This window comes from Ascidiella aspersa, chromosome 2 (genome assembly GCF_963924565.1).
Source record: "Ascidiella aspersa chromosome 2, kaAscAspe10.2, whole genome shotgun sequence".
Taxonomy (NCBI): Eukaryota; Metazoa; Chordata; class Ascidiacea; order Phlebobranchia; family Ascidiidae; genus Ascidiella; species Ascidiella aspersa.
Window position 1 is genome coordinate 4808731 of NC_139448.1, and position 12748 is coordinate 4821478.

General features: G+C 36.5%; 1 protein-coding gene across 1 annotated transcript in view; it reads right to left on the reverse strand.

Moving 5' to 3' along the window:
- LOC146163260 (dynein axonemal heavy chain 12-like) overlaps positions 1 to 12748 on the reverse strand; it is a 55490-nt gene that overhangs the window by 18059 nt on the left and 24683 nt on the right. Inside the window, exons 34-49 of the mRNA XM_083381430.1 lie at positions 12043 to 12165; positions 11232 to 11607; positions 10543 to 10686; positions 10019 to 10148; positions 9085 to 9340; positions 8442 to 8584; positions 7880 to 8036; positions 7010 to 7188; positions 6095 to 6287; positions 5220 to 5381; positions 4225 to 4422; positions 3502 to 3635; positions 2610 to 2772; positions 2105 to 2185; positions 1577 to 1753; positions 971 to 1192 (exon numbers count right to left, since the gene is read on the reverse strand). Coding sequence (XP_083237556.1) covers positions 971 to 1192; positions 1577 to 1753; positions 2105 to 2185; positions 2610 to 2772; positions 3502 to 3635; positions 4225 to 4422; positions 5220 to 5381; positions 6095 to 6287; positions 7010 to 7188; positions 7880 to 8036; positions 8442 to 8584; positions 9085 to 9340; positions 10019 to 10148; positions 10543 to 10686; positions 11232 to 11607; positions 12043 to 12165 — 2838 coding nt within the window. The remainder of the gene's footprint in view (positions 1 to 970; positions 1193 to 1576; positions 1754 to 2104; positions 2186 to 2609; positions 2773 to 3501; positions 3636 to 4224; positions 4423 to 5219; positions 5382 to 6094; positions 6288 to 7009; positions 7189 to 7879; positions 8037 to 8441; positions 8585 to 9084; positions 9341 to 10018; positions 10149 to 10542; positions 10687 to 11231; positions 11608 to 12042; positions 12166 to 12748) is intronic.

Sequence of the window (12748 nt, forward strand, 5' to 3'; positions counted from 1 at the left end):
TAAAAATCACAAGATGTCATTCGTTAACCCACAGTAGATGGAATATTTAAAAATCACAAGATGTCATTCGTTAACCCACAGTAGATGGAATATTTAAAAATCACAAGATGTCATTCGTTAACCCACAGTAGATGGAATATTTAAAAATCACAAGATGTTATTCGTAAACCCCCAGTAGATGGAATGTTTAAAAATCACAAGATGTCATTCGTTAACCCACAGTAGATGGAATATTTAAAAATCACAAGATGTCATTCGTTAACCCACAGTAGATGGAATATTTAAAAATCACAAGATGTTATTCGTTAACCCACAGTAGATGGAATGTTTAAAAATCACAAGATGTCATTCGTTAACCCACAGTAGATGGAATATTTAAAAATCACAAGATGTCATTCGTTAACCCACAGTAGATGGAATATTTTGACATACACAAGATGCTATTCGTTAACCCACGGTAGATGTAAATGATATCCCAAAGGGAATAGTTAAATATCGATTATTTTAACACACTAATGATGCAGGACGTTGGACTTTAAAACCAAATTTCCCCAAAATATTTATTTTTGGCCAATTTATAATGCTAACCTTTCTTTTATGACTGATTCTTTGTCGATATAACACTTCACAAATAATCATTCAACAATACTGTTTTTTTTCAATAGTGCTAATTTAGCAAGGTTTTCCAGAGAGGTACTTTACGAATTTTGATGTTATTTCTGCGCAACTATTAGAACAACGAAATCATGAGCTAATATTACTATTTTTTTCTATTCTGTAAGACAAATATCATGGGAAATTGTTTCCAAAGATAAACATTTCTCAAAACTGTCAAAATCTGAACAACCCTACCAGTCATTTCTCGGTATGTTGTCCTTGAACAGTATAATAACATTTCCAAATATTGCCCACTATGAGATTTTATTCTAAAAATTATTAAATGCGAAACTAACATAATCGTAGTACTCACCGGTATATTATCCTTATCGTATTGCTGCAGCGCCCCAAGGAAGTTCATGTCACCCAGCAGTTTCTTACTCGGGCCCCAGTAATCCAGGATCTTTTCACCCTTACCCGAGGGGTCGGCTATCTTCTCTGGTTTGACGTCACGCATGACGCACACCGCTGACATCACGAGCTTCACGCCCGACGGAGGATTCTTCATCGATTTCACGATCGTGATGTCGGCAGGCTGTTTTTGTTACGCCATAATGTGATTTGTGTTTAAAAATAAAACATATCTTCTCTTTTTACGAAAATGATATTGTAAAATATATTGAAAAATCTTCAGGAAATGCAAAATTTTAAGTTGCTAGTAACTTTCTAGTCAAAATAATAAAATTACTAAATTTTTAAACAGCGCGACTTAAGTATCTTAAGATCAGCATATAGGTTTTATTTTTTACTTTTTATTTATTTATTTGTTGGGGGAACACCTAAATTGTGAGTTAACAAAATGAAAAAGTACAACGACTAAAAATTTAAGACGGCGTTTTAACTCCAAGTTTAACAAACAAGCATAAGATATTAAAAAAAGCACACCTTTAGTGCTTTTAAACAACAACAACAATCTAACCTTAAGCGTCTTAAGAGCAGCCATGGCGGCCTCAAGTGCTGGAATAGCCTCAGCAAGGTCGCTCTCACATTCGTCCTTGAGGGCTTTCGACTCAGCTGCTTGTTCGTTCGCCACCGCCTCGTCGGCCTGAACCACCTTCGTACGTTCCTCTACTATACGCGTCTCCTTCTCAATCACCTGTCAATCAACAAATTTCATCTGTTAGTCAAAGTCACCCCATATGTCAATCAACATACGTTATCTGTTCAAGTTAACTCATTTGTTGCATCAACTGTTACATCAACTGTTAATCAACACACGTCACCGATTTGACACCTGCCAATCAATAACGCGTTACATTCCTGTGACTTGTCAATCAACTACACACAAAAAAGAGCATTAGACCAACAAGAATTTATTTAAAGACGCGTCAGCTGTCAATTATACATATGTAATATCCCCGAATCATGTCAATCAATTAACATCATAGACTCAGTTAATTTAAAAAAAATAATATCTATTTTACTGTAACAAGTTTTGCGAACTTACAATGAGTAGTTTGCTGTTTTCTTCAGCTGTCACGATCAGCTGTGGTTGAAGGTCTTGAAGTTCCTTTTGCATTTCCGCAACCTGTTGGAAAATAAATTGCGAGATTAAACATAAAGCTGTGATTTTTTCCCCAAAAAAGTAATACTGCAAGTTTCGTTTAGAAAGTTAAAGAATTGTTAAAAAATAACTTAGAACATAAAGAGTTCCAAAAAAAGAGTTTGAGACCATTTATTTGCTAAAAAAAAGTATGAAAGTTTAACAAATACGGTCTACGAAAAAAGAGTTAAGGCAACAATTTTTAAAATAAATATATTGTGTTTTACGGACATATGCATTTTTTCGCCAATTTCAATTAGGTTATTAAAATAAGGAAAATGCACAAATTCCCAAGTGTTTCAAACTTACCAAAATTTTCCAAATTGACAATTTACCTAAATTCCTAAATTATTATAAATTCTTAATTTTGTAATATTATTTACTTTTTTCCGCAAATGTTTAAACTTACCTGACTTGACGCAAACTTGAGCTTATCGAGTCCGCCCATGTAACGTTTTTTCGCCTTCAACACCGCGTCACGTTTCTCGTTCAGCAGCTTCTTGAACGACGCGATCAACTCAAGGTATGACGTGGGCGTGACGTAATTGTGACGTCCCATCTCGCTTAAGAATCTGCGGACGGCGGGAAAATGTTTAGAGATACATTGGGTCCAAAATGCAACGATGTTCAGATTTTAAACCAAAGACAAAAAAAGCCTTCATGTTTATATTTCAAAATTCTGTCACATCAGAGTTTTTGCAGCAAATAAACGCCAGGATTGCTTTGAATATTCTATTGCAACTACAGAAAGTGTGGCAAATAATAAAAAATTTAAATCAAACTCGCAGGATTTAGTTGGTTCATGTTAAAAGAACATAACTCTATATTAATGAAGTAATTTGTGATTTAAAAAGGTGGACCGTAATTACAGACTGAATAAAACAAATCTATCTTCTTTGCGGCCCCTAACAATAGGATTTAAATTGGTTTCAGGTTAAGATGTGTCTTCTTGGCAAAGCACTAGGAACAACAATTCGAGTCGTGAGACCTTCAAATGTCGACCAAGAAGACTTTGTAAGGCATTACCCGGATTACATGATTGACACGTGGGACCAAATTGATCCATTGCATAAGACGACAGACTTTATAACATTGTATTTTTTTAATTTGAACGTGGATATTCTTTTTTTTTCAAATCGTAAGTTAAACCCAAAAATGTTAATTTCTGCTCTCTTGCAACAACATTTTTAATGATCAACTTATTGTGCCTTATCTTTTAAAAATCCCAAGGCAATTCCACTTTAACCATGACAGAGCACTTATTCCACCAAGAAACTCTGCGATAACTAAGAGATACTCACGATTCTGAGAGCTCCCGAGCCGATGTGTGGAAATGCTGACAGAGAGGAACAATCTCCTTCCTCTCGTGATCGGACAGCTCAAGGTTCTCAAGAAACTTGTTAGCAACCAACTCCAGGGCGTCTGCTGGCCATGGCTGAACGACAAATTGCACGATGAAGCTTGGCATTGAACAATTAATCGCTCTCTTGTTCCGCTCGTTATAGCAATCAATTTTGATTTGTATTTAAACCACTATTATATTTTAGTCTGCATATTATTTAATGTAGATTTTCGGTCAGGATAGTATTTGACAAAGATGCCAAAATCATCTTTGACGATTGTCAATAATGTTTTAAACTGTTGTCTGTTAATTTTTTTGTACTTCTGTGATGCACTAAAGGTTGTTTTTACATCTTGTGCTTCTTTTTATGAGACACCAATCATCCTCTGGTAACCAACAATCACAATTATGTCGCAACAAAAACATTAAGCAAAACTTGAGCAAGACAAAAAACTCATTAAATCGTACTTATTTGCTGCAAAACACTACGACAAAAATCTGGCGACAGTGATCACTGTTGAGGTGTGGGATATCCATCACTTTTTTTTTACAAACAAAAACCACGCCTTTTGTCCACATCCTTTTGGGGTGGCTCTTGATATCAAACTAGTTAAAATCAGTAAAACTTTAACCCCGAGTCAAAATTCTCAGATAGCTTTTTAGAAAACGCTAAAAATCCAACCTGGAACCAGTCGATGGTGCAACAATTGATGAGTGACGGGAACTGACGTAATCGGTTCCTGAACGCGTCACCGATTGGTGAGAAGGCGATCATGATGTGAAGGTTCTCACGACACCTGCTCACGAAGTAGGCGAACATCGCCAAGGGACTGAAGTCGGCGTTCTGACCGAGTTGCTGAGTCATCACAGGACGCACAGCCTGGGGTTGAAAGTTGCTGAGTCAACATTTCGGGTTCCGAAAGCAGTATTGATATTGTTTTTTGAGAATAAAAAACAACTTTATCATGATGCAATACCATTTAAGGGAAAATCGCCCAGCTATTTATTTAACCGAGAGAGTACTTTATCGTAGAATGATTACATTTATATAATTTGTTTAAGCAAACATATACTTTATTAACATTAGTCAAGCTGCGGTTCTAAATGCAAGTGTTTTTTCGAACTCGAACTAATGGACATCCCACTATTACCCAAATGTTTTTCTCAAAATCAAACTTATAGCAAACCTTGTGTATATAAGTTTTTGCTTAAAACTTCTGAGATGCTGAGAAAGTTACATGTACGAAAGCTAATTAAACAAACAAAAGCAGAGTCAGTTAAATCTTACTTGGAAATTACTTGACTCGACTGCGTAAAGTTAATATAATATGGTAAATCAAATAAAAATACCCAATGCTCCTTAAGAAATATAATAAGTGAAAGTAATATTTTTCCAGGTGACTTTTTTTCATCTTTAATCTTTCAGTATGACAAAAATACCAACATTCCGGCAAACTGCATGAGTTCTCAAAATCCAACTAATGGAATCCCTCATTTTAATCCATCTCGTCAATGTCTTGTAAAGACAATGGAACTGCTTTAATTTGTTCTTTTTAAAGCTAAGGTTTGCCGCTAAAAAAACATTATTCGAAAATCCCTCAATTTTACGCGAGAAACATTCTCCATGGTTATTAAAACCACGATACTTTTAAAACATTTCACAAATCCATTACAAACCTCCATGAGTTCGGCCTTCTCATCCACAGCGAAAAGGTTGGCGACCTCTCCAGTATTGAGGAGGGAGTCCACATCCTCTAGGAAACTTTCATCCTTGATCTGTGTGTCCGTCAGGAGGAAAACAGTCTTCTTCCCGTTCGCTCCGGCTCCGCGAAGAACATCCTGTGGAAGAGGATTAAATCATCTTCATCACTTTGAGTTTTGATCTGATGATTTTTATTAAGACTATATCCTTGACTTGGACAATGTTAGAATTGTCAAATATTGTGACAAACTAGTTCGCATTTGACTAATATAAGGCACATACTAATTCATTTAAAAGTTTCTATTTTTTCGTTCAATAGTACATATCTTGTTGAAGCAGTTATTTAAATAGCTATTTATTTAAGTTATTATGTAAAAAAACGTTATGTGTATACTGTATATGATGTGTTAAGGGTGGACTCAAGGTGTTTTCAACACTGTAAGATATTTATTTGTTTTTACCCTACATCTAATTAGTTCTTTGGCCTGATGTGTGTTATTGTTAGATTTATTGAGATTATATCCTTGGCCATGTCTTATTCATCCAATATTGTGAAACAGTAATTCGCATTTGACAAAATAGGATAGTGTATAAATGTCATACTAACAAAATTAAAACTTATGGATTTAATGTTTAAACGGTACATTTATTGTTGAAGAAGTTATTCAAATGCCTAATATATTTAAATTAATCTTAAAAACGAACGTTATGCAAAAACCAAGCCAGAGTTTCTTTAGTAACGTTAAAACTTTTTGTTCAAGGTATTTTCCTTTCTTGAGATTGAAACACTTACATTTTAATTGGGGCCCTTGGAAATGGTTGATAAGCTAAGTTACACAAAATTTCAAACCTTTAAATCCTCTTTCCATTCCGGAATGCCGTAGCTCTTGGAAATCTCGGGTTGGAATATCACCATATCCGCCATCGCTGTGGCCAATCGGGTGAGAGACTGCCGGCCACTCCCCCCTACGCCGACCAATAGCGCGTTGCCTCCGGGCGACTTGAGAACACGTGATATGCGGGACAGATGCTCGAGCAGGTATCTGGGTGTAGTTGTAATAGTGTTTTTTTATAATGATCTTGTTATATTGGTCGCGAGTTTGGAGTTTAAATACCAGTTCAGAGATATCTTTACCACTGATTAAACAGGGACACTGTAACGCGCATGCACAGCTAAAACAGGTACTTAACAGAAAGCAACCAGTAGTACATTCAGAATTGGTAGATGCCGTTATAACCGTTACCAAGATATTTTAGAATTACAAATCTTAACATGTGCTTATTCGTTAGCACAACGAACGTCCCAGGCAAAACTATACAGAAAACACGCTGAAGCGTACACAAACCCGACAATACCTAAGCCGGTAATCGAACTCAAGCCCCTTGGAAAAACATGCAAAACCGCAAATAAAAACGACAAGGCTTAGGCGGGGAATAGAACCGTGAACCCCAGAAAAGTACGCCAAAATCACCTAATTAAGACGATGCTTAAACAAGAAATATTACAGAAAATGAAATCCTTAGGAACAGCGAACACCAGAACACAGGCCGGGAATTGAATGTGAAAACCGTAGGAAAATACTCCGGGAGCCATCACAGATTCATCGAATCTGTCAATTAATGATTCAAGCAATACAACAACGACTAGCCTGTAGTGAGGTTCGAACTCACGACCTCCGGCCATACAGGGATCGTCGCTCTACAAACTGTGGTACACAGGCTCAAAGCTAGAGAAACAACCGCAGAGAAACACTCTTCAGCTTACCTAAATACGACAAGGTCCATCTGTGCCTTGTGCGTTTGGTTGTATTCGTCCAAGCTGAGTTGCACCACGTTTGTGAACTCCTCAATGGACTTCACCTCCTCGTACATACGATCGTCCCCCTCAGCCTCCATGTCCATGTAATCACCGAAGACCAGGGAACGCATGTCGTCCTCACAAAGCTGTGTTGAAAGTGAAGGGAGTGTTTATTCAGGGTTGGCTGGGGTTAAGCATCTCGATGAATACCTATTGCGGTTTAGCTCATTAAAAAAAATGTTATTATACGAGCAAAATTGAAAGAAGATTTTTTACTAAAACATAAAACTTTTACACAAGGGATCGCAGTTTGTCCTTACAAAGCTAAATGGAAGGTAAAGGGATGTTTGATTGTGGCAAGGAGAATTCGACTGTAGGTTAGGTCGCTCGATAAATAACTAAAACATTGACGTTAAAATTATAAAAGTCGTCCTCTTTGCAAAGTTTTATGGAGCAACGAGTTGTAACAATTCTAAGAGAGACTTAAGAAGAAAAGTATTTTATTCAAAACTTTACTAGGCCTTATTTTGATGTTTTTTGTTAACAAACATTTTACAAAAACTAAATAAAAGTTGTTTAGGTTAAAAATCAGCGTTGGAATAACACAAAAAAAACAGCCGAACCATATTTAAAGAGAAAGTAGCTTCGAGCATTATCCAAAATGCTTGGCCAGTCGTAAAAATATAATTGGCATTTCTTAAGTTACTGATGCAAGGATGTTACATCCAACCAATGGAGACTCCGTTCATAAAACACAGAAGAGCTTCCAACATTCATTTCGATTAATGTTATTGACATTCTATTCCGAACTAAACGCTCAAATGTCGCTCTACTCACCGGCATTGCAGGTTGTGCAAGATGTTCGAACAGAGTGTCGTAGTTCTCCTTGAAGTGATCCTTCACCAGGCCCCTTGTGATGTCATAGAGCCAGGAACGATCCTCTGCGTCCACCAGACGATCGTAGAAGACGCGGAAGACCTCGTGGACGAACAATCTGCATCATATTAGAAGTAGGTAAAACAGTTGTCAATTAGTGCGCAACTTTGTAAACAAGTCATTTTGAAATCATTTGCCAAATAACTAAATTACAAGTCAAGATTTTCCAAATTTTGGTCAGAAGACTTGAGTCAAGTTAAGTGTTTAAGGCCAAAAAACTTAAGTCAGGTCATTTGAAAACAATAAGTGAAGTGCACTTAAGCCAGGTTAGGTCATTAACTTAAGGTATTACAACACTGCTCTTGCTTCATAATTTGTTTAATAGATGAATAAATATTCGCCATCGTAAAAATAAAAAAACAAGAAGAATTGCTGACAAACTGGCTAAAACTATAACACTATATTTAAAAAATATTACATATATTCCTGTAAAATTAGATTTCGACGGGACACTTATATTTACCTGATGAAGGTCTTTTTAGATTCAATCTTCTGTTTTTTAATGAGCAGACATCCGAGCACTACCCTGGAGAAATCTCGGAGGTTGAAAGTGTAGTGGGACTTGGCTGGCGTCGGAAGTAGGTTGGCCATCGCTGCTACGTACACCTGACGTTGAACAGAAAAAATATTCAGTAATTGTCATAATTATATAAGAATATGTTTATGGAAATTGTAATATTAGTAGCCCCCCCCCCCCCCACCCCACAAAAAAAAAAATAATTCCCAGGCGATAAGTTTGCAAAACAAAGTACGCTCAAAATTGTCCTAAATTATATAATATTCATTTTACAAGCTGAAATTCAATTAGTAAATTGTTTTGTTTTTTGAACGTTGTCGTTATTTTATTCTTGTTTTTAAATAAGGGTAAATATGGAGAAAAAAACTTTTTGATTTCCATTTTCATGAAGAATTGTTTAGATAAGAAACACTTGTACACACTTTCTTTTGGAAAAATAAACATTTTGCCAAGGTAAAATTTCAAGGCTAAAACGTTCACAGTTGTACCATTTTATTCTCTATTTTAAGATTTTTTAGATCAGAAAAGCACACAGAAAAACAACTTTTAGAAAAAAAAATATTAGAAAAAAAAACACGCAAAAACTTACGCTCAAAGTTGCGTGGACAATTTGCTGTGAAACGACGAGAAGGTCGCTGGGAAACTCATTTGCCTTCATGTGAAGCGACATCAGCGTGCTGAAGATCTTCACCATTGTGTCGTCACTGAACTCCAGTGTGGACATCATATTGAAGTGACGTGTGAAGCGCTGCGTCACCACGTTGCGAGCGCCCCCTGGCGGGCCCATGGCGGCAAGGATTATGACGTCAACAAGCGAGACCTTTGTGGTGTCTTTGAGGTCGTACCTAGATATGAAGATTGTTTTACAGGGCCACGCCTTTTTACAAATGCTTTGAGAAATTGTTTTACAACGGCAGGTTCTTAACACGTAGCTTAAACTGCATATAAAATAAAATAAAAGGGTATCCAAGACTGTTATTCAAATTTTTAAAGACATTTCAATACGAAAAATACTTTAAATACATTCAACGACCTTTAAACATTAAAAGACTTTGTGCAACCCTGTTATAATGAAAAACATATTTTGGAAAAAGATGAAAATTCTTTGCAACGCAAGAATCCCAACAGTGCTAAATTCGCTAATTATTCGAATTTATATAAAGATAATCTCAATGTATGAACTGTTTCAATGTAGTAGTACACCGAAAGCCATCGCAGACTCACCGAATCTGTTGATCTATGATGCAAGCAGAGCAGACTAGAAAAACAACTAGCCTGTTCGAACCTCACTGCAGGCTAGTTGTTTTTCATCGGGCGGTTCTAAACTGAAAATTATACCTACTCTATATATAACGAAACAATAAATCGCTTAAAATTTGTCATAACGCCAGATCAAATTTGGAAACAAAAAGTGTTGAAATTGTATAGATTCGACGATAAAAGTCACCTTAATTATTATGTCTTCAAATTTGAACCAAAGTATCACATTATAAGCAACAAAGTGACTTTGGCGAACGACTTACCAGTTGCCGTGGTCAAAGTACTGTCGGAGCAGTTCAATGGGAGGTTGGGCACCATACACTTCACGTGCCGGCATGTTCATGTCGTCCACGAATATCACGCACTTCTTGCCCATAGGTGGCCCGAACACACCTGGGAGCAATATAACTCTTGCTTAAAACGCAAATAAAGATTCCGTTAAGTGTAAAAAAGCATATTTGCGGCGAGTCGTAAGAAAATAAAATTGCAGGATTATTAACAAAGGAACTGGTCGAAAAACGCCTGGACTTAGTTTACAGGTTTCCAAAAGTGGCAGATGCGCATGTTTCTTATAAAACATTGGAGCATTTTATTTAATGAACATGAAACGGGAAATGCAGCTGGTTACCTTTGGTGATAGTGTAATTCGGCTTAAACACTATTGTGACTTTCAGCTGTGCCAGACCAACATTCGGAGCAGGGCGACAGAAAAAGTGTGTTGTGATGAAATTGTATCTTTAATGTTAATCAAAAAAGGTTCGTCTTTACTTGAACGCGTCATAATTACCTTTTCGTCGTTTGTCCAGCTTGGACATGATGAGTCCCTGGGTCTGGTTGGCCGTGGTTTTGGCCGAGAAGTTGACAAATGCAGGAAGGAACTTGTCCTGGGGAAGATTGTTCATCAGCTTGTCCTTTACGTACACACTCTTGCCTGAAATCGACAAAACAAGGATAAAGTGCGAGCTTATATCTAGCACTACACAGGTAAATCAGTCAATCAATCGTTAGTAGATTTGACTTATGGCGCTATACAACATATGGGTGACAATCGGTAGACATAAATGGATGAAAAAGTGTGCAGAAAAACATTTGGTTAACGTTTCTAAAATTCCAAATCTGTAAAAAAAGAGATTAGAAATTAACATGGGCGAAAATTAGTGTTAACATATCAAGTTGAAAGTATAGTTAATACTAGGGGCCTTAAAAAAACGTTAAAATTATCGAAACGAGAATCAACATTAGAACACCTATCTAGAAGAGTTAAAATTAAAAAAATCAACATCAAAGGTCTTTCTTATCCTGTATAAAAAGGTATAACCAAGGTAACCGTAGTTAAATTAACAGTAACAGGAATAAATATAATACAAATTATGGTCTTAGAAAAACCGGCAGCGTTAAAAAAATAAGCATAGCAAACACATAACGTAAACGGAAAAGGGCTCAGTCAAAATCAGCAACATTACACCAGAATCTAACCTGTTCCAGTCGGTCCAACGAAGAGTAGGGGTCTCCCGTGCTTAATGCATATGTCCTGCATATAAGCGGATCTCGCGGTGTCCATGGTGGGAACGATCACGTTCTGAACGTTGATGGACTTGTCAGCCCCCATGTCGCTCGACTTGATCAAATCGGTCCAAAGAGACCATTTCCCTCGCCCGTTTAACTGGAAGTAGAAGTCGAAAACAAGCCCGCTGTCCGGCAGGGGCGTTTCGAATTTTCCGACGGAGGGGGGAAGGGGGTGCTCCTCGGATTTGCCCCCCTGAAGGTCGCGCAGGAAATCGCTAAACTTCTGGCGACCGTCTAAGTCGACCAGGGCCGCCACTGACCAGATTGTGGAGAATAGGAAAACACTCTGAAAGTTATAAAATCTAGAATTTGACGATGATAAAAAATAAAAATGTATCTAGTATATTATAATAGTCGGAGGTTTTGGTCGGTTGTAACAGGATTCCATTGTGAGGACGTTCTCGTTAAACAGTTACCACTATTGACGTCATAATGAATAAAGATTGTGGTCAGACTAAATCAGTAAATCATTGTTTCAAACGTTCTTATAAAACAATAAAACTCTTAACGTTATAATGGTTTGTTGTTGTATTTGACAAAGATGATTTACAAGGTAGATAGGGTAGCGCGGAGGTTACTACCAATACAACCTATAAAATGCAACTTGGTCACACAAAACACATTAAAAAATCTTTCAAGATTCCTAAAAATGTTACAAAAAGACCGAAATGCAACAAAAACAAACCAAAAGTCGTCTAAACCCTAAAAAGTGTCACTTTACCTGAACCCAGATTCTCATGTTCTTGTTTTCTGCCGCGTTCTCAAGGTTGGCTTCGTCATGAAGAAGCATCTCGAACAAATACATCAAGCTTCTGATCAAGTTCGCTTCTTGTGAGGCGATTATCTGGTCAGAAGAGGAACTATTAGTGAAGTGTAAAAATGCCTTTAATTTGTATCAAGTTTCCGATTGGCTACCCATGAAAGGTTTAGCAACTGGATATGTCCAATATTTTTCGTTTTCTTTTTAAAAATAGTCGCTATAGGATTAGTTTTTTGTTCAATTTATAAAAATGTTAGGTACCAGTATATAAAATATCTAGACAGTGGTACAACACGTAACACGAAACATTATATTGGATAATATAAGTAGATAAATATAAAATAAACAAAAGTGGCACAAAAATGGTGAAAATGCCTTTCAACCACAACTTTTTTTTTTTAGGTTGGTTTGCTCCGAAACGACTTCGCAAAATCTCATGTTTTTTTTATTTTGATGTCAATTCCCAATATTGGATACTTTGAAAATAAAGGATCACACCCGATATAAGATAAAATAATGTCAACCTTACCTAAAATGTCGAAAATATAACAAAAAATAACGGTGAAATCAAAACCCAAAATTCTAAAAAGGTTAAAAAATAAATTAAAAACCTAAAAATTTAAAAAGACAAAAAATACGAATAATTTAAACAAAAAAGAAACTGCTA